A 25,623-nucleotide genomic window follows, 5' to 3' on the forward strand; every position below is an offset into this window, starting at 1 on the left:
ACTTACACCTAAAGCAACTAGAGAAAGAAGAACAAACAAAACCCAAAGTTACTAGAAGGAAAGAAATCATAAAGATCAGAACAAAAATAAATGAAATAGAGACAAAGAAAACAATAGCAACAATCAATGAAACTAAAAGCTGGTTCTTTGAGAAGATTTACAAAATTGATAAAACTTTAGCCAGACTCATCAAGAAAAAAAAAGGGAGAAGACTCAAATCAACGAAATTAGCAATGAAAAAGGAGACGTTACAATGGACGCCACAGAAATACAAAGGATCATAAAAAACTACTACAAGCAACTCTATGCCAATAAAATGGACAAGCTGGAAGAAACGGACAAATTCTTAGAAAGGTACAACCTTCCAAGACTGCACGAGGAAGAAATCAAAAATATGAACAGGCCAATCACAAGTAATGAAATTGAAATTGTGATATAAAATCTTCCAAAAAACGAAGTCCAGGACCAGATGTCTTCACAGGAGAATTCTATCAAACATCTAGAGAAAAGTTAACACCTATCCTTCTGAAACTCTTTCAAAAAATTGCAGAGGAAGGAACACTCCCAAGATCATTCCACGAGGCCACCATCACCCTGATACCAAAACCAGACAAAGATATCACAAGAAAAGAAAATTACAGACGAATATCACTGGTGAACATGACACAAAAATCCTCAACAAAATACTAGCAAACTGAATCCAACAACACTTTAAAAGGATCATACACCATGATCAAGTGGGATTTATCCCAGAGATGCAAGGATTTTTTCAATATATGCAAATCAATCAGTGTGATACACCATGTTAACAAATTGAAGAATAAAAATCATATGATCATCTCAATAGATGTAGAAAAAGCTTCTGACAAAATTCAACACCAATTTATGATAAAAACTCTACAGAGAGTGCAAATAGAGGGAACATACCTCAACATAATAAAGGCCATATATGACAAACCCACAGATAACATCATACTCGATGGTGAAAAACTGAAAGTACTTCCTCTAAGATCAGGAACAAGACAAGGATGTCCACTCTCGCCACTATTATTCAACATAGTTTTGGAAGGCCTAGCCATGGCAATCAGAGAAGAAAAAGAAATAAAAGGAATCCAAATTGGAAAAGAAGGAGTAAAACTATCACCGTTTGCAGATGACATGATGGTATACATAGAAAATCCTAAAGATGCTACCAGAAAAATAGTGGAGCTCATCAATGAATTTGGTAAAGTTTCAGGATACAAAATTAACACACAGAAATCTCTTGCATTCCTATACACTAACAACGAAAGATCAGAAGAGAAATCAAGAAAACAATCCCATTTACCATCACATCAAAAAGAATAAAATACCTACGAATAAACCTACCTACAGAGGCAAAAGACCTGTACTCAGAAAACTATAAGATACTGATGAAAGAAATAAAAGATTACACAAACAGATGGAAAGCTATACCATGTTCTGGGATTGGAAGAATCAATACTGCGAAAATGACTATACTACCCAAAGCAATCTACAGATTCGATGCAATCCCTATCAAATTACTAAAAGCGTTTTTCACAGAATTAGAACAAAAAATTTTATAATTCGTATGGAAACACAAAAGACCACGAATATCCAAAGCAATTTTGAGAAAGAAAAATGGAGCTGGAGGAAGCAGGCTCCCTAAATTTGGAATATACTACAAAGCTACATTCATGAAAACCGTATGGTACTGGCACAAAAACAGAATTATAGATCATTGGAACAGGATAGAAAGCCCAGAGATAAACCCACACACATATGGTCACCTAAACTATGACAGAGGAGGCAAGAATATACAATAGAGAAAAGACAGCCTCTTCAATAAGTGGTGCTGGGAAAACTGGACAGCTGCATGTAAAAGAATGAAATTAGAACACTCCCTAACACCATACACAAAAATAAACTCAAAATGGATTAAAGACCTAAAGGTAAGGCCAGATACTATAAACTCTTAGAGGAAAACACAGGCAGAACACTCTTTGACATAAATGACAGCAATATCTTTTTCGATCCACCTCCTAGAGTAATAAAAATTAAAACAAAAATAAATTAATGGGACCTAATTAAAAGCTTCTGCACAGCAAAGGAAACCATAAACAAAACGAAAAGACAACCCTCAGAATGGGAGAAAATATTTGCAAATGAAGCAACCGACAAGGGATTAATCTCTAAAATATACAAACAGCTCATGCAGCACAATATCAAAAAAAAAAACCCAATCAAAAAATGGACGGAAGATCTAAATACACATTTCTCCAAAGAAGACACACAGATGGCCAACAAGCACATGAAAAGATGCTCAACATCACTAATCATTAGAGAAATGCAAATCAAAACTACAATGAGGTATATCGCCTCACACTGGTCAGAATGGGCATCATCAAAAACTCTACAAACAATAAACGCTGGAGCGGGTGTGCAGAAAACAGAACCCTCCTACACTGTCGGTGGGAACGTATCAATAAATTGGTGCAGCCACTATGGAGAACAGCATGGAGGTTCCTTAAAAAACAATCCCAGGCAATCCCATGCCTGGGCATATATCCAGAGAAAACCATAATTCTAAAAGATATGTGCACTCCAATGTTCATTGCAGCACTATTTACAATACCCAGGACATGGAAACAACCTAAATGTCCATTAACAGAGGAACGGGTAAAGAAGATGTGGTACATATATACAATGGAATATTACTCAACCATAAGAAGGAATGAAATAATGCCATTTGCAGCAACATGGATGCAACTAGAGATTGTCATACTGAGTGAAGTAAGTCAGAAAGAAAAAGGCAAATATATATTGCTTATATGTGGAATCTAAAAAAAGGGTACAAATGAACTTATCTACAAAACAGAAATAGAGCTACAGATGTAGAAAACAAAACATATGGCTACCAGTGGGTAAGGTGGGGGGAGGGATACATTGGGAGATTGGGATTCACATATACACACTACTACATATAAAATACATAACTAATAAGGACCTACTGTATAGCGCAGGGAACTATACTCAATACTCTGTAATGGCCTGAATGGGAAAAGAATCTAAAAGAGTGGATATATGTTTATGTATAACTGATTCACTTTTCTGTACACCTAAAACTAACACAACAATTGTAAATCAACTATACTCCAGTAAAAAATTTTTAAAAAACTGAATGTTCGCAGCAGTATTATTTGGAGTAGCTAATAACTGGAAGCAACCTATATGTTCACCTGTAGAAGAATACACACATTGTTGGCGTATGTACACAGCAGAGTACGCACCACAACAGCGAAGGACTCCTGCTACGTGCATGTCAGATGTGATGCTGAGAAAGAAGCCGGAAGCAAAAGAGCACAGGGTGTGATTTCACTTGCACAAGGGTCAGGAGCAGATAAGAGGATTCCATGGTGATAGCAGAACATGGGCTGTCCTTGGGGGAATGGATGGAAAAGTTCTAGATGGTGAATATGGGGTGGAGGCTGGACACAAAATTGTACACATTTATCAAAACTTATCAAACTGTAGCCTTGAGATTTGTGCATTTCACTGTAATGAATGATACCTCAGTGAAGAAACACAGACAGACCACAGTGTGCACCCCTGACCCTTAACGTAACGTTCAGTTCAGTGCAAACATCACAGGTAGAAGAAACTGTCAGGTGAATGGCTGGTGGGATGTGCGATGCAGGGTCAGGCTGTCACACCTGAACCCGCAGGTCACTGGGTGGTCCACCACGAGACAGCTAAAAGCACAGAGCCCACCCAGGAAGGAGTCTGCAGACACAGGGGAACACGGATCCTATCAATCATCCTGGGTTAATGTCCAGCCAAAGGAAATGGGGGGCCCAGAGAAACAGCTTCAGTGGCACCATCAGGAAGTGAACAGACACGTTTGTCTCGGGGACGTTCTATAGGATAATTAACGCCATTTCTCTACAAGCACAGAAAATGAAAAGACGTGGAAAGGGGCTCAGCTTGATTCAAAGAGACCGAAGATGCTCAGGTCTCATCTGACTCCCGATTAGAATAAGTGTTCTATGGGAAGACGTTTTTGAGACAATTGGGTAAATCTGACGATGGCCTGATTAACTGCTTACGGGCTTGTAAGAAAAGATCCCTACATTTGAAAAAGGCACACTGTAGGGATGAAATGACGTATCTGGAATTTACTTTAAAATATTGTGGCAAAATCTGCAGCAATGTGGATGCATCTAGAGATTATCACATAAGTGAAGTCAGAAAGAGAAAGGCAAATACCATATGATATCACTTATATGTGGAATCTAAAATATGACACAAATGAACCTCTCTATGAAACCGAAACAGACTCACAGACATAGAGAACAGACTTGTGGTTGCCAAGGGGGAGGGAGTATGGGGGAGGGACGGACTGGGAGTTTGGGCTTAGTAGATGCAAACTATTACATATAGAATGGATAAACCACAAGGTCCTACTGTATAGCACAGGGAACTGTATTCCATATCCTGGGATAAGCCACAGTGGAAAAGAATATAAAAAAGAATGTATATATGTGTATAACTGGGTCCTTTGCTGCACAGAAGAAATTAACACAACACTGTAAATCGACCATACTTCAATAAAAAAATAAATTTAAAAAAAGTAAAATATTCTGGCAAAGACCAAAAAAACAGAGAAAAAGGACAGATGAAGCAAATGTGGCAAAACCTTGTCTGCCTCCAATCTGGCAATGAGCACACAAGTTCATGGACTTCAGTCTCTACTTCTGGGCAGGTTTGGATTTTGATAACTAAAACAAAGAGGAATTGGGGTTGGGGCAGGGTGGACTGGGAAGCTTGGCCCCAGGGTGGGAGCTCGGCCTGGGAAGGGCAGGCTCGGGGAAAATGCTCACATCTGCACATCTCTGCAGAAGGATCAGACTGGCCTGTAAGGCCGGGTTGGGGGCGGGGACAGCAAAGGAACCAGGAGGGAGGCCAGGAAGCCAAGGCGTGGAGGACACAGCAGGGGCTCAGAGGATGAGGCACATGCAGCCAGCTGCCTCCTCTTCCTTCTCCTAACAGGTGGCAATCACGTGCCTCATTGAAAAGCTACACTTCTGAGACTCCCTTGCAGATACTGATGGGCCCATAACCAATGGAGTGTAGGCAGAAACTGCTGGGTGGGGCTTCTGGGGAAGAGGTCTTCCAAGATCTGAGTTAGCAGGTGGGCAATTATGCCCTTCCCTTTGCTCCTTCTCCCTGCCTGGAATCAGATATGACGGCTGGAGCTGCCACAGCCATTTTGTGACCATGCGACAACCTTGTGGTTGAAAGGCCTGAAAATAAAGATGGTGGATCAGAAAGACTTGGGACCTGGTGACCTGGAAGATTTTGTAGAACTGCCGTTGGTGGAGCTCCATGGAGCCCTGGTCTGCCTCCCACGTTTCTCATTACAGGAGGAAAAATAAACCCTACTTTGTGGTTTATGTTCCTATCATTTCACGTTTCAGTAATCCAATTCCGAATGGAAACAGAAGCATTTCTCTCTGTCTGTCACACTGAAAACTAGGTCTGAAGGCATCTGGGTGCTGAGGGAGAGAGTCTGCCTCCCACCAACTGGGACCTCAACTCCCAGCTGCAGAATTACCTTTGGTTTTTTCCCCATGTTTCTTTTTTTCTTCAATGACTGAAGAAGAACTATTGTCCACGGATTCCGGGCTCTTCTCTGGGGAGACACAAAAGTAAGGGCCACAGCAAATGACTCATTGGCTTGGTACAGCTGTGAACACAGTGTGAGGCTGGGGAGACCCCAGATACTAGGACTCCAGTCCCACGGTCTCCCCTACCAGCTGACCCTCAGTTTCCACATTGGAGAGGATTATGCTGACTTTGCCAGGAGGCTGTGAGAATTGTGCAAGAGAATGGCCACAAAAATTCCTAGCACACGTGCCTGGCGCACAGAAGGCGTCTTGTGCGTCCCTTTCGGCACCCCTCTCTTTGCTCCTAAGGGCAGAGCGGGACTGTTTTTCATGGAGGCCACGGCCCCTAAGCCTTTGATGCCCACCCAGCCAGCCCTTGGGCCGCAAGCCTCCCAGGGCTTCCGAGGGCTGCAGCGGAAGACGCGGAGACCCCCTGCCCACTGCTCTCTTGGCCGCTGACACCACAGCACCAGCGGCAGGCAGGCAGCAAAGGGACTGCTGGAGCCAAGGGGATGACGAGGGGGAGAGGGACCTGCTGGTCTGTTGGGATGACGCTCCCACATCAGCACTGAATCCCCCAGAGCTCCTCTGCTCGCCAGGCATCCCCAGAAGGTCCTGCAGATGCCTGCATCTCAGCAAAAGCGGTGCCCCAAGCTTCCCCCAGACGTGCCCCCGGGCCCCCTCCTGCTCCCCTCAGCACCTGCCCCTCACCAGCCTCCGCTGCCCCCCAGGCCCTGCTTGACCCCCGAGGCCCAGCGCTCGTCCTCGACGTGCCTTTCCCGCCACCGGGGCCCGCGCCCACACGCCCGCCCTTCCCACGTCCTGCCCCCGCCCGGCTTCTTCCCGGCGTCCGGCCGCCCTCTCTCCCGTGGGACGACGGCAGCTCACACCGCCCGGCGCCTCCCCAGGCTCAGCCCCAGACCGGTCGCCACGTCCAGTCCCCACAAAGCTCGGGAGACCCGTGCTGCTCCTCAGGAACCGAGGAGACAAGACGCGAGAGTTGGGTGTCACCCGAGGCCGAGCGGGGACGTCACAGGCCCGACGCCTGCCGGCCCCGACCCCCTGGGCAGTGCTGCCCTCTGGAAACGCCCGTGGCCCCGGTGCCACGAGAGAAAGGCATGGATCTGTGCTTCCCGACGGGGCTGTGAATGGGGTCAGGCCCTCCCCATCCTTGGGCTGGGGCTCCGCAGGGATCAGGGCGAGACCCTCGAGATAGCGGGTGCTGCCCGGTGGCCCCCAGCTCCACTCTCCCCTCTGGCAGAACCAGAGAACGAGGGGTGTGTTCCAGGCGTCCTCCCGCCACCCCCAGCGCCGCCCTGAGCTCTGCTTCCTGGGTGCTGTTCCGAGCGGCCAGCCTGGGTCCTGTGCCTGGCCCTCTGACCCGCCATCCCCCTTCTAGTTTATCCCAGAGACACGTGGGAATCACGCACAGGTGTCGACCGCCGCGCCGGAGGAAAAAGTGAACACTGGGAAGGGAATTAGCCCTCAGTAGAGGAGGTGTGGTGGATGCTGGTGTGTCATTCCGTGGGCACAGGGCGTGGATGTGGACGGTTAAATGGATGTGCACGTGGAGGGCGGCTGCCCAGATCAAGCCCCGGGGGGTGCTCGCTGAGCCGCTCTGCCTCATCCCCTGCCCCCCGCACTTCAGCCACCCAGCCTCCCTGGGCCCCTCACACAGGACGAATGGTTCCTGCCCCAGGGCCTTTGCACAGAGGGGCTCCCCGACTCCCGCCACACCGGACAGTGTGAATTTCCTTCTCTCCCAGCTCCTGTCTTCCTCTCTGAAATCACCCGAGTCACCTGTTGCTTCCTTCTGCCTTCCACCCCTGAATCCCAACCTCACGAGGCTGGTTCGGCCCACAGCCGTCCTGGTACCCAGTGGAAGCAGTTGAGGAACTGGCACAAACGAAGGAGAGCGTGCAGGGGTGTGAGTGTTCCCTCACAGCCCTCGGGTACAGGAAAGTCACAAGCCTTTAGCTCCTGGGATGCCCACCCTTCCCCTGCAGGCAACTGTACACCGGCCACCAGCTCCCCTGCCAGCCTGGGCTCAGTGGGGCACGGGGAGCGCCAAAGCAGCCACGCCCACAGCCCAAGAGGAAGGGAGCGGGGAGCCCCTGCTAGCGACGTGTCTCTGCCTGCTGCGTGCTCGTTGGCCACCTGCGCCTCTTCTGTGGAGAAACGTCTATTAAGCTCTTTGCCCACTCTCTAACTGGGTTGTCTGTTTTCACTCGTTGTTGAGTTTCAGGGCTCTCCGTGTGTTTTGGATATTAACCTCTCATCAAAGCTTTCCTTAAGTGTCTGCCTCCCAAAGCCGGGGAAGGGGCCGACAGACATGGCAGGGAAGTTATGGCAGCTGTGGGGCTGAAAGAATGACCAGCCTCTGCGCGGCCCCTCAGCAATGAAACACACAGCCCCCATCTGGGACGACGAGGTCCTTGCTGCCCACCCTGGCACCCACAAGCCACGGCGGGAACTCAGGCCACCCTCCCCACTGCTCCGGGACCGGAGACTGGGGACCGGCAGCCCCTCCACCAAATGCCAAAGGTCACCAGGATCTCCCAGCCTCTCCATTTAGTTCTCTCCTGGAAGCTGCGGAGCTCGTCCGGGGTTCTGACAGTTCCTGCCTGCTCAATGCTCGTTTGTGTGGAGAGAGTGACTCCCAGGTCTTCCTGCTGGGTCGCCTCCCGTGACGTCACCCCATTCACAGATATTTTGTTCTTCTAGACGCCAGTGTGGACGGAACTGCCCCTTAATTTCCATGTTGGATGGTGCACTGCTGGTGTATAGAAACACAACTAATTCCTGAGTGCTGATCTTGTACCCTGCAATGTTGCTAAATTCATGTATTAGCACAGGTAGCTTTCTTGGGGATTCCTGGGCATTCTCTACATATAGGATCTGTGAACAGAGTCTCCCCTCTTCCGTCCCCATCTGAAGCCCTTTTACTTCCCTTCCTTGTCTGAATGCCCTGGTGAACCTCAGCACGGTGTTGAAAGGCACTGATGAACGCGCCTGGTCTTTGGGGAAACCTTGCAGCCTAACAGAATTTTACTGAAGGCTTTTTAGGTGCCGGGTTCTGGAGACGCAGCAGCGTAAGAGGTACAGAGCAGCCCCTGCCCTCATGGAGCCGACACTCTACTGGGGAGAGAGAGAAACAAGGTAGGTAGGGAAAGGTCAGGCAGGTCGGGGATGTGTTAAGGAGGGAACAAAGACGGGCACAGCGAGCAGAAGCGCGGGGAAGGTGCGGCCGCCCCGTGATTGAACTGCACGCGGGGCTCACTGCGGGGCCTCACGCTGAATAAACTCCTGAAGGGAGTGAGGGGGACGGAGCCTCAGGGGGAGGGCCTTCTGGGCAGGGGACCCTGCAGGTCTGTCCCAGCAGCACAGGCGGCCAGTGGCGCGAACGGGACGAGCACAGAGAGGACAGCTGCCTATCACCCTCCCCCCAAACTCTCCGAAAGCGGGCGACGCCTCCGTGTCCTCGACCTCTGCACCCCAGCCCGGCACAGAGCAGCTGTGCTCATGCCCGGCCCGATCTTGCAGCTCCCCAGATGAAGGTTGGGTCACTTAAAACCAGGGCTCCTAGGCAGGAATGTACAGTGGAGAAAGGACAGCCTCTTCAATAAGTGGTGCCGGGAAAACTGGACAGCTACATGTAAAAGTATGAGATTAGATCACTCCCTAACACCATACACAAAAATAAGCTCAAAATGGATTAAAGACCTAAATGTAAGGCCAGAAACCATCTAACTCTTAGAGGAAAACATAGGCAGAACACTCTATGACATAAATCACAGCAAGATCCTTTCTGACCCACCTCCTAGAGAAATGGAAATAAAAACAAAAATAAACAAATGGGACCTAATGAAACTTCAAAGCTTTTGCACAGCAAAGGAAACTATAAACAAGACCAAAGACAACCCTCAGAATGGGAGAAAATATTTGCAAATGAAGCAACTGACAAAGGATTGATCTCCAAGATTTACAAGCAGCTCATGCAGCTCAATAACAAAAAAACAATCAACCCAATCCACAAATGGGCAGAAGACCTAAATAGACATTTCTCCAAAGAAGATATACAGACTGCCAACAAACACATGAAAGAATGCTCAACATCACTAATCATTAGAGAAATGCAAGTCAAAACTGCAATGAGATATCATCTCACACCAGTCAGAATGGCCATCATCAAAAAATCTAGAAACAATAAATGCTGGAGAGGGTGTGGGGAAAAGGGAACACTCCTGCACTGCTGGTGGGAATGTGAATTGGTACAGCCACTGTGGAGAACAGTATGGAGGTTCCTTAAAAAACTACAAATAGAACTACCATATGACCCAGCAATCCCACTACTGGGCATATACCCTGAGAAAACCATAATTCCGAAAGAGTCACGTACCACAATGTTCATTGCAGCTCTATTTACAATAGCCCGGAGATGGAAACAACCTAAGTGCCCATCATCGGATGAATGGGTAAAGAAGATGTGGCACATGTATACAATGGAATATTACTCAGCCATAAAAAGAAACGAAATTGAGATATTTGTAATGAGGTGGATAGACCTAGAGTCTGTCATACAGAGTGAAGTAAGTCAGAAAGAGAAAGACAAATACCGTATGCTAACACATATATATGGAATTTAAGAAAAAAAATGTCATGAAGAACCTAGGGGTAAGACGGGATTAAAGACACAGACCGATTTGAGAATGGACTTGAGGATATGGGGAGGGGGAAGGGTAAGCTGTGACAAAGAGAGAGAGTGGCATGGACATATATACACTACCAAACATAAGGTAGATAGCTAGTGGGAAGCAGCCGCATAGCACAGGGAGATCAGCTCGGTGCTTTGTGACCGCCTGGAGGGGAGGGAGGGTGGGAGGGAGGGAGACGCAAGAGGGGAGAGATACGGGAACATATGTATATGTATAACTGCTTCAGTTTGTTATAAAGCAGAAACTAACACACCATTGTAAAGCAATTATACCCCAACAAAGATATTTAAAAAAAAAACAAAAAAAACAGGGCTCCTAAACCACCAAAGTCAACGACTGAACCCGGCCCCCATGCCCAGGGTCAGCAGCGGCGCGGGAAGGCACGTGCACACGCGCTGGCGGAGCACGGCAGGCCCGACAGCCAGGCCTCAGCAGGGAGGACCCCTCCCAGCAGCCCCTGCCCCCCACCCACACGGGGAAATACACTCGGCCGCTCAAGGGATGGCCCCCAGGCCCCGGCCCCGCGAGGAGCCCCAGAGATGCGGGGACCAGCTGCAGGCCAGGTCTCCTGGAAGGGGCTCTGCACTGGGGTCCTGCAGCCCTGCCCTCGCCAGCCCCGACTGGGGAGCCTGGGGCCCACTCTGGCGTTGCCAGCCGCTCTGCCAGGCCAAGGTCCCACCAGGCATGCTCTGCCCTCTGTGCCAGGGCCAGGCCTTGCCCAGGGTCTCGAGGGAGCCGTGGCCAGTGGCCCCCTGCCCAAGGGGGACGGAATGACACCCCAGCCACAGAGTCCTAAAACCCAGACACCGGGCTGTGTCCTGCTCAAACCCTCCCCGTCATCCCCACGGAGCCCAGCAGTCCCCCTACGCCCACAAGGCCCTGCACGCTGGTCCACACTGGCCTTCTGTCTCTTCCGCCAGCCCTCATGCCCATTCCCACATCAGGGCCTCCGCTGGCCTCGCCCACTGCCTAGGACACCCGTCCACGCGTTCATCTTTCAGGACAGTGACCCACAGGTGTCGAATGTTGCTTCCTCCCAGAGGCCTCCCCGCCCCCTGGGCTGCAGCAGATACAGAACGATCGCTGGATTCCCAGCGTCTGCGTCCCTCGCCCCAACCTAAGTCCCAGGACGGGCAACTCCATCAGCGCTACTCACCTGAGTCCCCAGGGCCTTGGACCCATGCCCACACACACCGGCACTCACTAAGCACGTGCAAATGAGGAACAAACCCAGAGCCCACTCCTCCCGTGTTCCATCCCAGCTAAGTCCTTGCCCACACCCCCAGTCACCCCTCATCCTGCAGCATCTCGTCCAACTCTGGCCCCACGCATGCAGACGCAGCCCAGGCCCTGGAGACAGGCGGTGGGCGTGCTAACAGCAACGGTGCAGACACTGCACCAGCAACATGGATGCGCCTACGGTTGGCAGAGCTGCACGTGTGCCCAGCCCTCCCGCCCCACGGCAGCCCTCGGAAGACAGGCTGTTCCTCCTCCACAGATGGGGCAGCTGAGGCTGACCGAGGCGACCCGAGCAACTAGGTGTGTCTGACGCCAGTGCCCCTGCCCGCGGCCTCTGTCTGCGGCTGGGGTCCAGACGCCCCGTCCGCAACTGGCCCAGACTCGGAGTTCAGTGTCCCCAAGCCCCTCCCCCCCAGAGGGCTCAGGCTGTTCCGGGCCCCCACCGTGGTCGCCAGCTCCTGTGGCCGAACCCAGGATGCCAGGCTCAGCAGTCTTCCTGGCTTGAGCCCCAGTCGACACACCCTCACCCAGGTCGACTTCCCTCACCCGCCTTGCTCAGCACCCCCGCCCAGCCCAGCCGGCCAATGCCCTGGGTCTGTCGGCTTGGCCGTGCCGGCCTGGCCTGGTTTCCTCCCTAATGCACAGACCCTCAACCCAGACCAGGCCACCCAGCTCAGGGACGCCTCCTGCTTGCTTGTCACCTCCACGGGTATGATCACAGAATCTTGAGGGCCACAGGATGCCCTCCATCTAACCAGCCCCTGGTACCATAGAGTCAATCAGCATAGTTTATAAAGCTTTCAACTGTCTTGTGAGAGCGCACCTGTGTTGCATTGTGTTGGGTGTGTGCATTTAGAGTTGATTTGTTATCTGTAAACATTGCAGAGCTATCCTTTTTTTTTCTTTTTTCGGTAACTCCATTTCAGCCTTCGTTTTTCAATTTACTAGGAAGCAGAGTAAGTGAGAGGCAGAGCACACGGTGTAAATGCGCGACCGCTGCTGAAAGCAGCCCACCAACAGCGAACTGGTTAAAGAATTATGCTACCGGCACACGGGGGTCGCTCTTTGCCGCAAGCACTAAGGCTGTAAGGGAGCTCGACGTGGTCATAAAGAACTGTCTCCGCCACGTCTGGGTCAACGGGAAGCAAGGCCCGGGAAGCGTCGCTGCTGTGTGGCCGTTTGTGTGAGAAAGGACAGGCCGCCTCTGCGCATTTGCTTGTACGTGCACAAGGCGTGAGCGTGGCGGGTGTCACGCGTGGAGGGAGACGGAGACATAGCAGCCGCCACGTTGGGAGGCAGGTAGGGCTTTTCACAAGGGCGGCTATCGACACACTTTCGAATCCGAACGACAGGAAAATTAAACCAAAAGCTGAAGAAATGCACAGCGTGCAGACAGCGGACGTTGTGCCCCTCCCGCCCCCTCAGCCCCAGCGGCCTCTCACGTGCCACGCAGCGGGAGCACCTGGCCGCGCACGTGTGCCTCCAGAGGGGGAGGGGCTTCGCACGGGGGCGGGTCTGCGCAAAGCTGAGCCCCACCTCCGCGGCGGCGCTCTCCTCAAAGCCTGTTTGGGGTGCATTCTGTCCCCCCCAAAACGAATGCTTTTGAATATCTGAAATCGTAACTCCCAGGACTTCAGAATGTGAGCCTGTCCAGAAACAGGGTGCCTGCAGATGTAACTAAGACGAGGTCATGCTGGGCTACTGTGGTTGCCTAATACCATATGCCTCCTGTCCTCAAGAAAAAGGGGCTATTTGGAGCACACACACGTAGAACGCCACGTGAAGACGAAGGTACACACTGAGCTGATGCTTCCACACGCCCAAGAACCCCAAAGACCGCCAGCACACCCCCAGAAGCTGCGAGAGAGCATAGGACAGAGTCCCCCCCTCGCGGCCGCACAAAGGAACCAGCCCTGCCCACGACACCTCGATTGTGGACCTCTGGGCCCCAGAACTGTGAAAAGACACACTTCTGTTATTTAAGCGCCCGGCCTGGGGCGGGGCTTTGTCACAGTGGCCCTAGGAAGCAAAACATGCAGTTTCTAGGGAACCTGGCAAACCTGGGATTTCTGGTTGGCGGCCTGATTTAGAATCACTGTGGCCCTTGATTACATCTAGACCTCACTGTGCAGACCCGCAAGGCTGCCTTTGACGCTGAGAGAGCCCACCCCAGCCCAGAACTTACTGTTGAAACTTATGCCCTTGGAGACCAGAGGAGGCAGGACCTTTGACATCCGGGCGAAGGAGGGAGCGCTCACCGATAAGCTTGCAATTGGCTAAAGGAGATTCCAACCTGGGGAGAGAGACGCGGCCTGAGCCAGCTGGGCCCCCCCCAGCCCCCGGCCCACGCGCGGGGGGCTGGGAACGGCGGCGCTCCCTGAGGGCGCGCCACGAGCACACCTGCAGTCCCTGGCGTTCCGTACGACCTCCCTCCCCTCCTCGGCTCGGTCCCTAGTCTTCCTGTTCCCAGATCAGGCCTCCCCCTCACCCAGCCCTGAGCTCAAGCGCCACCCCCCGGAGAAGCGTCTTCTCAACACCCCACCCGCCCCCATCTGACCGAGTGCCAGTACTTGACTTATCACCTCGACAACCTGCCCGTCCGCCCCTAGAGCGCAAGCTCCATGAGGACGGGGTGAGGCACCGGTTCGTGCCTTCTCAAGCGTCTGGCCCCGCCATGGCGCTTCTTAAGTACCGAACGAGTTTGCATTTTGCAGAGGCGGAGGCGAAGCGGCAAGCTGTCCGAAGGCACACAGCCAGGAAGGGCCCAGGCTGGGACTCCAGTCCAAGGTTCCTCGACTCCAAAACTTGCACCCTTCCAGCCACATTCCGGCTGCAGCCTCCACGAAAGGAACCGTGTACTCGGGCAGGACGGGGTCCCCCCACACCCCCGTCTGGGCCGTCGGGCCTACGGCAAGGGTGACCGGGCCGAGAGGTAAGAAGGGTGCCCAGATGGCTGGGTATGTGATAAGGCCAGTAAAGTACGGGCAAGGAAGGGGGAGAGCGTTGCAACGGGGGCTTGGAAGGGCGCCCGAGGTGTGCGGCCCCGCCCCGCACACACTACGCCCCGACCCCGCGCGCCCCCAGCCCGGGTCCAGCGCGCACTCACGGGATCCGCACGACCGCGCTCGCTCCGAAGCCTCTGCGCACCTGGACTCGTCTCCCCGAGCCCGGGCCTTCGGTTTACGTCGCCACGGCAACCATTCTCCCGGCAGGCGGGGCTGTGACGTAACAAAGGCTCCGGGGGCCCTGCTGCCCACGAGCCGCAGGGGGGCTGCGCAGCTCAGAGCAAGCGCCCGGCCCAGGTTTCTTTCCTTTCTCGGTCTTCACCATTCCGCCCCCCTTCTGCTCATTTTCCTTCATTCTCTGATTCATTTTTTCACCGGGCACCAGGTTGCTCGTGGTACGAAAATATAGCTGGTCCTTCCTGCGGAGTGGACCTCACTTTCTAGAGGGGCGGCTCTTAAAAGTGTGGTATCGGGCGGCAGCATCACACATGCTGGGAACTCGTTAGCAAAGCAGATGTTCTGCCTGGCCGAAGCAGAAGCTGTGGGGGCTGCGGGGCCCGGAGATCTGGGCTGTAACAAGCCCTCCAGGAGGTGACTGCGGTGCTGGCTCAGGTTGGAGAACCACCGCTCCAGACGGTGCATGAGACATAAAATAAAGGCAGACTGACAAATCTGTCAGTAAAAAGAGGGAGGGATCCCGGTTAAATCGCCCAGATTCACCAGCTGTTGTGGCCACGGGCACCAGGGTCTGCCCTCTGCCTTCCCGGCTGAGGGCCCCCTTTCCCCCCAAAACAGCAGGAGGCCCCTCCTTGAGATTTGACCGTGGCCACCATTTCTGCCCACGCATCTCGGGGATTTGTAGATTGACAAGGGCATGTAGGGCCCTCTGCGGTCCTCTGGACAGTCTGCAGACAGGCCAGTACTGTAGTGCCAGTGGGAGTCCCAGCAGCTCCTGGGTCTGCCCAAGGCGGGATTAGTGGGTGGGGAGACCAGTTCCACGAGTGGGAGGGGGGAAACCCGCGGGTGGAGGGAGCGAGAATCCCTGAATCACCCCTGGAGGGGTGGGACCCAACAGGCAGTAACCACGGTGTTCTTCGTACAAGGCAGGAAGTTCTATTGTGTTAAGCCACACATGGGATTTGTGTGTGTGTGCACACGCGTGTACGTATGGGGGAGTATATGTTACAGCAGCTGGTGTCGGGTGCCCTGAGCAGACAAGTGTCTCCCCCACCCCCGGGACTCTCACAATCTACTGATCCAGCCGCTGCCTGACTCTGCAGCCCAGCCTCCTTGCTAGCTGTCAGAGCCACGGAAGAGAGAGCTGGGCACTGAGTTTGGGGTCTAGAAGCCACAACAGGCTCTGTGAACCAGCGACTGAGATGGGAGAGCACAGAGTTCTGAGAGGGTTCATCTCAAGCAACACCTGTTCTAACGAGACTTTAGGAATCTGGAAAAAAGGCAACCCAAAAGGAGAAAATCCAATCCCTTGTTAACATCACGTGAGCTTATTTTCCTCGAAGAAGGTGTGGCAGTCAGAGCTCTTGGGAACAGAAACAGAAATCAACAGTAGCCGGTTAAAGGGGAAAGGGGCAGGGGGGCTCCCCGAATCTGCAGGGCGTGGGAGCCAGGCTGAGAGATGGTGTGACCAGGAGCGAGCCCAAAGCCGGCTGCAGGTGTGTCCTGGAGGAGACCCCTTGGCTGTGATGGGGGTCCTGATGTGTGATTTTCATCCTCAGAACCTGGGTCACCTGCCCACACTTCATGTCTCATAGGCAGGAGCCTAAGGGTCCCACCTCCGCCCTGACTGCAAGAGAGGCGGGAGAGAGATCTTCTAAGGTGGGAAGTGGGGACTCCTAAGATGGGGCCCCCAGCCCAGGAGGGGTGTCAGAGGTACAGGTGGTCCAGCCTGAGGACAGGAGCTGGTGTGTTTCCATGGCGCCAGGTCTCAGGTCACTCCCGCAAAACCGACTCTGTGCCTGTGCTCCTATCCACCCCTTTCTTTGGAATGACCTTTATTCTCCTGTCAAACTCCTAGTGTTACCAAACCCAGGTTCACTGCTTGCTGCTCAAGCGTCCAATACTGAGAGACAAGTGTTGCATAAAGGGAAAGGTGGCTTTACCGAGGAAGCCGGCAATCCTGGGGAGACAGTGGACTCGTGTCCCAAAGAACCAGCTCCCCACTCCCAGGTTTTGCTCGGAGATTCTATAGGGGAAAGAGGAAGGGGCTAAGTGCTGAGGAGAGGGCTGTGGGGGCGTGGTCAGCTCGTGGACATCCTTCTGATTGGCTGGTGGTGAGGTCACAGGGAGTCGGCCTCATCAACCTTCTGGTTCCAGCTAGTCTGGGCCTACGGGCTAGTGGGCAGCAGGCAGTTAACTTCTCCCACCTTGTGGGGGCTTGAGTATCTGCAAAACAGCTCAAGGGACATGGCTCAGAATAGGGTCTGTAGCCCTTGAGGAGGAACTAAAGGTCCTTGACTTTGTTTAATGGCTAAACCATCATTGTTTTGTCTTGCTTGACTCTTCCTTTCTTTCCGCATTCTCTTATTTCTCTGATTAAATATATTCTTTGGGTAAAGTTTTTCTACAGACAAGAGGCAGGTGGAGGACATGGGGAGGGGGGTGTTGTCCCAGGAAGGCCCTATAGGGTCCTGCTCGCTGACACTACATTTCTCAAGACTCAGTTCAGGGCTGGCCTCCTAGGAGGCATCCCTGGAACAGAGCATGTTGCTGCTCTGTGCAGTCACGGCCTGCATCCTCCGGGTCCAGCCGCCAACACGTCCTAGCCCTGCCTCCTCTGGATCCTGGGTGGGTCCAGCAGGGGAGAGACTGGGGGGCGGGAGATGTGGTGGAGCCAGAGCATCTGTCCCCTCCCTCACAATTCATTCCCATTTTGGTATCTAGTTACTTCCATCGTGTGTGTAACAAATTCCCTGTATTAAATTCCCTCTCTATGAAACCCCCGAGGGCTTCTGTTTTCTGAGTCACACCTATTTGACAGGGGCAGGAGACCTTGCTGGCCAAGGGGACAGGCTGTGGCATCAGTCCAGGCTGGGTCCAAATCCTGCCTCTGACCCTCACTGGCTGTGTGACCTTGGGCAGGTCACTCTAGTGCTCTGGGTCTCAGATTCTCCACCTAAAAAGTGGGAACAATAACAACGACCTGGGAGGGATGTGTGTTAGCACAGAAGCAGCACCCAGTTGGGCCTCAAAAATGCTAGTCTGCCTGGATCATAGTGTGGCCTGAGGGGTGTGTCTGACTGCAGAGGTCTACAGGGCATGCCAGCAGAGTGGCCGAGATCTCCATGCGGAAGCTGAGGGTCAGAGACTTGAAGCTGTTTGCCCAAGACCACAGCCCATAAGAGGCAGAACTGGGATTCAAACCCAGGCAGTGTGACTCCACAGCCCAGCCCGTCAATGCCACCCAAGCCTCTTCCCACCTGCCTGGCGAGAGACGGTGCTCAGGCAGCTGGGGAGGGCCAGGTCGTGGGGCCTGCGGCTGGAGGTGGACTCTGTGGGTTACCCAACCAAGCAGCGTCCCTCCCCAGCCCCACCTGTGCTTGTCAGCCTCGGGGGGCCTCCTAGGCCCTCAGAACCCCTCTCCCAGGTGTGGCACAGCTCCTGCAGTAAACAGATGCGGACCACAGGGGACACATCCACTGATACCCCTGGGGTGTCTGTAGGCTTACAGTGGAAGCAGGAAGGAGTAGCCATGCAGCCAGCAGAAACACAGCGGGATTCTCGGTGACTCCCACTCGGGACTGGATGGGCACCGTGGCGGTCAGACGCCTGACTGCCCAGGCCTCTTGCATCTGGATTTCCTTTTCTTCCTCCTTCAGTCTCAGAGGTTGCAGGGTGCGGAGAAAGTCTACCCCACGGTGAGCCGGGGTGTTCGTGGGCCATATGGCCCACGTTGCTGCTTCCACTTCACCTGCCATTAAGCTCCAGTCCGGCTGTGGTCTACACTACTCCGGTCTGCCGGACCAGGGGAAGCTGCCAGGTCCTGGAAGTGAGTCTGAAGCAGTATCCCACCTCCCCTCAGGGCCCCCTCCCCACCCCAGTGCCCTCACGTGCCCTTGTAGTGCCCTGGCCTGGCATGCTTTTTATGTCACTGTCATCAGACTGCTTTCCTGACAGCTCAGATGGACAGATAATTCGATTGGCATCTGGGGAGAAAGCGGGGTGATTTCTGGCATCCACATTTGGCTACAGTACAAGAGAAACAGTGTTAAGTGAGCCGTAAGGAAAGTCTTGGAGCCCGGAGTGAGATAAGTTGGCCGGAGTTGAATCATCACGAGAGGCCTCCCGGGGTGACTTCACTGGGAGCTCGTTAAAGGATGCACAGGGTCCACATAGGGCACTGGAGGAGCAGGGAAGACTGTGGAGCTCAGGCAGCTGCAGTAACCCTCTGAGGCTGGGGTGCAGAGAGTGTGGTGGTAAAGGCAGTAGCGGGAGAGCGGAGGCTGGCGGGGGCCCCAGGAGAAGGTAGGCAGCTACCCACCAGGTCACGGAGGGTTGGAATGTTGCTCCTGCCGCGACTGGGGTCTTTCATCACCCCCCAGGGACACAAAGAAGGCAAAGCACGATCCGATTTGCTGCAAGGAAAGGAGGCCGATGCACGTGGGTGTGGGTAGAGCCCAGGTGGGCAAAGCAGGAAACGGGCGGAGCGGCGGGGCCGCGCTCTCCGAATCCACCGCGGGGTGTCGCCCTGTACCAGTTTGAGTCCCGGGCCCTGATGAATGCCTTTTCTGCCCAAGGGGACTTACAGGAGGAGAAGCTTTTGTGCCAGGCAGCGGTCAAAGGTTCCCGGGTGACTCAGGCTGGTAAACAAGCTGCCCCGAGAGCCCGCGTCAGGCGCAAACGGAGACCTTGTCGGCGGGCGAGCGCGCGTCCCGCGGCTCTGCGCTCGGGCTGGCGGTGGGAGTGGGGCGGGGGTCCCGCTCGGCGTCCCGCGCGCCCGCGGGGGAGGACGCGGCCGCCTCCGGGCAACCCTCCTGGATTGCTGCAGACAGCCGCAGGCAGATGCCGGAGGGGGTGCGGGGGACATCAAGGTCTGGGCAGCCCCTGCGCCCACATGCGAACACCCTCCCCCGCCAGTTTAAACCTTGCTGGGAAATCTGCAGCCTACCTCAAACTCCAGCACTGCCGCAGACTGGGCGCCATCTGAAACTTCATTGATTCGGAATCCTCTTTCAGGCTCACGTTTTCAACCCCGTCCTCCCCAAACACTAACCCGAGGCGTTTTTACCCCAACTCTGCTGGGCCTTTTAGTGAAAACCTCATTTCTAACCCCAAACCCCCATCTACCAACAGCAATGAAACCTAACCCAACGCGGATGTGACCAACTCCAAACCCAACCCTGGACTCACAGACATTTTAAACCACTCAATAAGCAGACAAGAAATGCACAAATATGTTATGGGTGTAAAAATCCCAGTGACACCAGTGAAGGGGGTCAGGCGTGGATGGTCAGGGGTCTGCCGCACTCCCATCTCTCCAGAACCCTCGGCTTTGCAGGGGGCGTCCATCCTTTGGGGAATGGGATCCTCCCACCCCCACTGTCGCGGGACTTGCTTTTCAGACGAAGTTGTCGCCAGGCAGCCGATTCGAGGTGCCTGGCCTGGCACATGGTGGCCACTCGCGTTTGTGTGGAACGGCTGGCCCACCGGAGATCCGTGCGCCCCCTCCGGGTTTCCCCTCTGTTATCAGCAAGGGCTGTCCCTGTACGGAAATGCGTAAGGAGTGCTGGGCTCACTTCAAATCCAGATCGGTGCTGCCGAGTTGCCCTTTGGTTGTGTTCTTTTGTTCTGTTCTTTTCTCGCCTGTGCCAATCTCACTGCCACCAGTGTCGCTGGAAACTGTTAGCTTCTTCGACATTTACCTACACTGAGTGTTACCAGCCTTTTTCATTTTTGCCAATCTGATGGGAAGGAAAATCCCAAATATCATTTTAATATGTATTTCTCAAGGACCTGTCTGCAATCTCTCCAACAACTGTTTATTAAGTGTTCAACAAATATTCCTTTATACCATATAATAAAAATCAGCACTTCCTTGCCCACTTTGCACATTCTTCGGGCTGCCTCCTCTGGTTTATTTCTCCATATTCCTAAATAATCTGTTTAAGCTTTGATTTCTCAATCTATCAGTTTCAGATACGTGTCAGTTGAGTCCCCACAGTTGATTCAGGGTTTGGGAGTCAGTCTTTTCCAATTTATGCCTAGATCAGTGTGGTTCCCTTGTGAGACATTACGTTTTTGTCTGTTCTCCCTGAAATTAAATCCTCCATTTTCCTCCACCTTCCTCATTTGTCCACTTTTTGAATTATGAAATATATAAATTATACAGAAGACTGTATAAAATATACGTACAATTCAAAGAATAAAAATTTTACAAAGGAACAAATACCCAGGTTAAGAGCCAGACTGTTGCCAGTTCCTTAGAAATCCCTGGTGGGGCCCCATCCTGACTTCTGGGCTGTGCTCCCCCTGGCTGTGTAGTTTTGTCCTCCACCTTTGTATTCCGAGAGATTTTGTTGAGTCTTCCCTGGCACACGGTGGGTGAACTTTGTGGAAATGGAAGCATTTGTCCTTATTCTTGGGAGATCAGCTTTCCTTTTCAGCACTGGGAGGGGGTATGTCCACGTGCCTGTGGCTCGCCCACGTCCATTGCCACGTGGCCGCATTTCATCGCATGAACACAGCACAATTTATTTATCTATCTTAACGATGGCATTAGTGTTTTGTTGTTGTTGGGGCCACGCCTCGGGGCATGCGGGATCTTAGTTCCCCGACCAGGGATCGAACCTGTGCCCCCCCCGCAGTGGAAGCGCGGAAGCTTAACCACTGGACCGCCAGGGAAGTCCCTGCCGATCGCATTGGGATTCTGTGCAGTTTTTTCTTGTACAAACAATGCTCCAGAAACCAATCCTGTACGCGCCGCCTGATGCACAGGTATGGGTGGAGCTGCTTGGTCAGCAGATGGGTGTTCGTTCTGCTCTACTGGCTAACACCAGACGTTCCCACAGTGGTGGTACCAGTTCACACTCCACCAACAGGGATTCTAAGCTCCCTGTGATCTGCGGCCTTGCCAACACTCTGAATTGTCGTTTTTGCCGTCTGATGGGAGTCCCATCTCAGTGTGCTCTTAGTTTGCATGTCCCCGTGGACGAGGATGGTGGGTGAAACCCCTTTCCCTATGCTTCTCGGCGCTCGGCCTCCCTGTTCTGTGCAGCGTCTCTGGAAGTCGTTGCTCATTTTCCTGTGGAGTTGCTGTCTTTTCCCTGAGAGTTTGCAGGAGTCCTTAGGTACTATAGACGCTCATCCCTGGTCCGATATATGTGTCGCAAATATCTTCATTTTCTAGAGGCTTTATAGATTTGCTTGCCGCATATTTGTCTTTAATCCACCTGGAAACTACTTTTGTGCACAGTGTGGGTCAGAGGCTCACTTTCACTTTTCCCCTGTTTGGCTAGCGGATTACTGCAGTGCCATATACTGAGGTCTATCCTTTCCTCTATCTGCACTTCGATCGTGGCCATATATGAACTATCTGTACATACCGTGTCCAGGCCCCATTTTATTCCGTTGGTTCCGTTATCATCTGTTTGATTCTACATGTCATGATCACTCATCATTACAACAGCTCTAACTATCACTTCTTTTTTTTTTTTTTGCGGTACGTGGGCCTCTCACTGTTGTGGCCTCTCCCGTTGCAGAGCACAGGCTCCGGACGCGCAGGCTCAGCGGCCATGGCTCACGGGCCCAGCCGCTCCGCGGCATGTGGGATCTTCCCGGACCGGGGCACGAACCCATGTCCCCTGCATCGGCAGGCAGACTCTCAACCACTGTGCCACCAGGGAAGCCCAGGTGTGTGTGTTTTCTTGCATAGATCCCTCCTGGGACCGCCTGCCCTGCTACTCTTACCTTGGCTGCCTGATTTCTTGCCTCCTGGTTGGTTGTCACATTAGGACTTCCCTTCCTCCTTCCTTGCAAGAAGGCGCCTCCGGCTCCCGGGTCTACTTTCTTGTTTTGGTGAAGCATTCTTCTAGTGGCTTTCTGAGAGAGTCACGGGAGGAAAACTTTAGAGAGCTTGCATTTCCAGACAGTCACCTGCTTGATAGTTTGGCTGGGTACAGAATTCTAAGTAGGAGTCATTTTTCTCCTGGGGTGTTGCATGCATTTTGCAGCCCCTTTTGACAGATAATATCTTCCAAAAATAGAGCAGTATGTCCAGTCCCGAACGCTCATCCGTAACCTTGCTACTCTTTAGCAGGACACCCTAGAGCCTCAGCAGGTCCTCGGACAGCCCTGACGAACAGAAGGCGTCAGATGTCAGGTGGTGTGACTTTCCAGGCTAGGTCATGAAACATGATAGGGCTTCCTCCGGACTCTCGCTCCTGGACTCTCAGTCCTGTAAATCAGCTTCCTTGTTGTGAGGAAGCCCTGGCCACGTGGAGAGGCCACGTGTGGGTGTCCTGGCTGGGAACCCCAGCTAAGGCGTCAGCCAAGAATTAGGATCAATCCCAGACTCGAGTGACCAAGGTTTCAGATAATTTCAGGTTCCAGACTTCAAATCACCCAGCGGATGCCAAGTGGAGCAGAAGTGTACTGTCCACACTGAGCCTACTTAGATTGAAGATTTAAGGGCAAAATAACTATTGTCATTGTTTTTTTGTTTTTTAATAAATTTATTTATTTATTTATTTTTCGCTGCGTCGGGTCTCCGTTGTTGCTGCGTGCGGGCTTTCTCTAGTTGTGGCGAGAGGGGGCTACTCTCCGTTGTGGTGCGCGGGCTTCTCATTGCGGTGGCTTCTCTTGTTGCGGAGCACAGACTCTAGGTGCGCAGGCTTCAGTAGTTGGGGCACGTGGGCTCAGTAGTTGTGGCTCGAGGGCTCTGGAGCGCAGGCTCAGTAGTTGTGGCGCACGGGCTCGGTTGTTCCGTGGCATGTGGGATCCTCCCGGACCGGGGCTCGAACCCGTGTCCCCTGCATTGGCAGGCGGATTCTTAACCACTGCACCACCAGGGAAGCCCCCGCTGCCATTGTTTTGAGCCAGTCAGTTGTGGGGTATTTGTTATGTAGCCTGTGTGACTGGAACGCCCCTCTTCATGCCAGCTACTGGCTAAGCAGACTTGAAGACGTGACGGTGAGCCCTGTGCCTGAGAACATGATCTAGTCAATCAATTTAAATAAATTTTAAAATACTGTAACAGAGGGTGGGCATCCCACATGTTCCCAGCGCCTGACGTTTGTTCCTGTTCACAGCAGCATACGTGGACGTGGCAGCGGGCAGCCTTCCCGAAGGCTGGAAGACCAGCGGTGGGTCTGCTTCTCTGGGCGCGTTCTGCCAGACTGGGCTGGTGACCTGGGTGATGGGAAGTTGGAGAGCAAAGCCCCGTGAGGCCTGTGCTGGCCCTCGCTGTGCCGAGGCCACGAGCCGCTCCAAGTCGCCAGGGACCCAGATGAAGCAGGAAGGCGAGGTCACCCGGGGAGTGTGTGAAGCAGCCCGGAACCAGGCAGGGGGCGCAGGAAGCCCGGGCCCAGACGGGCCCTTCTCTGCCCCAGCCATGGGTCCGAGCGGGTGCTGGTGCTGGCACCGAAGAAGGGGCTTTGGACTGCCTCCCGGGGGTGGGCCGCAGCCTGAGCAGGGTGAGATTATTCCTTCAGTCGTTCAAGAAAGAGTTACTGAATTGTCACCCCCCACACACCGGGCATGCTGGGAACGAAGCAAAGAACAGAAGATGCAAAAGTCCCTCCCCTCAAAGAGCTAACCTTCTCTGGAGAGAGAGCCAGCGCCTAACAGCCCAGTGGGCCGCTGGCCAGGAGAAGGGGCAGTGGGTCCCAGGCAAGCCTGGCGGGCGCTGGGATGGTGGCGGGGGACGGGGGTGGTTCTTTGAACACTGGTCAGCGAGCGGAAGTTGTCTTTGAGACAGAGGCCTGAGGAGGTAAGGGTGGCAGCAACATCCCCAGGCAGAGGGGACCCCCCCATGGGGAGCAGAACAGGGAGGGCGCTGGGTGTGTGTGGCGAGAGCGAGCCTGGAAGAAAGGAGTCAGGAAGGAAGGGGCTGCGTGGATCGGAAAACACCCCCAGTGCGCCGGTTAAAATGAAGGTGAAAACACACGCGGGGCTTTTTTATGTATTTCGAGATAAAACACTGAAACCCTAAAAGCTTCCTGGGAATTAGAAATTACTTTCAAAGACAAGAGCTTCACATTGACCCTCAAAACCCAGCCTCAGAGTGATAGAAACGTTCTGGGGGAAGAATAAGACAAACGGCTTCACGACCAGCGAGCAGGTCCCTGTCTGCCAAAGGCAGGGAGCTGCTCAGGTCTGCACCTCTCGTTGGCCCGGAGGCTCCTCTCAGGGAGCCGGCGCTTTCTTCTCTGTTTCACAGGGACTGAGGCCCAGACAGGTCAAAGCATGTGAAGGCCAGACAGCCGGGGAAGCTCTGAGCCAGGCCTGGGGATCCTGGCATCGCTCCGCCTTCCCAGTGGTCACCAGCCCCCAGAGGCCCTGAGCGCAGGCCCACCTCCTCCAGGGCATCCCTCCATGGCCAGTGCTGTGCTCCCCGCACCCATGGCCCCATCTCCAGCCCAGCTGCCTGCAACGTGCTCCCACCCCGGACTGCTCCCTACCTGACACTCCAACCCATGCTGGCCCACCTCTCTGATGAGACCCCAGTGTTCTAGTTTCTTTACGAATGTCTTCGCTCAGGGCGGGAATTGTGACTTTTCCACCTGAAAAGTGTGGCTTGTCAAGGGCCTGGGCTCCGGCTTCAGACGACCTGAAGGATCAGATCAGGATTCAGCTGCCTTCAAGCTGTGTGTCCTAGGGAGAGTCACTGCACCTCTCTGTGCCTCGGTCTCCTCCACACAAGGACCACGAGGGGACCAGGCTGTGTGAGCATCAGATGAGTTAATACTGGCTCAGCACTTGGAAGGCACCTGGCCCTGCCTGTGCTCCCAGCCCGCTGAGGGGTCTGTTATAGATTCACCTGCG

General features: G+C 53.4%; 1 protein-coding gene across 6 annotated transcripts in view; it reads right to left on the reverse strand.

Annotated features, from left to right (window-relative positions):
- CFAP100 (cilia and flagella associated protein 100) overlaps positions 1-15,287 on the reverse strand; it is a 49,099-nt gene extending 33,812 nt beyond the window's left edge. For all 6 annotated transcript variants that reach the window (XM_049715751.1, XM_049715748.1, XM_049715749.1 and 3 more), the window contains exons 1-3: positions 14,727-15,287; positions 13,806-13,913; positions 5,615-5,692 (exon numbers count right to left, since the gene is read on the reverse strand). In XM_049715751.1, the coding sequence (XP_049571708.1) occupies positions 5,615-5,692; positions 13,806-13,854 (127 nt within the window). In that variant the 5' untranslated portion in view covers positions 13,855-13,913; positions 14,727-15,287. The remainder of the gene's footprint in view (positions 1-5,614; positions 5,693-13,805; positions 13,914-14,726) is intronic.
- Positions 15,288-25,623: the final 10,336 nt, after the last annotated feature.

This window comes from Orcinus orca, chromosome 10 (genome assembly GCF_937001465.1).
Source record: "Orcinus orca chromosome 10, mOrcOrc1.1, whole genome shotgun sequence".
Classification (NCBI taxonomy): domain Eukaryota; kingdom Metazoa; phylum Chordata; class Mammalia; order Artiodactyla; family Delphinidae; genus Orcinus; species Orcinus orca.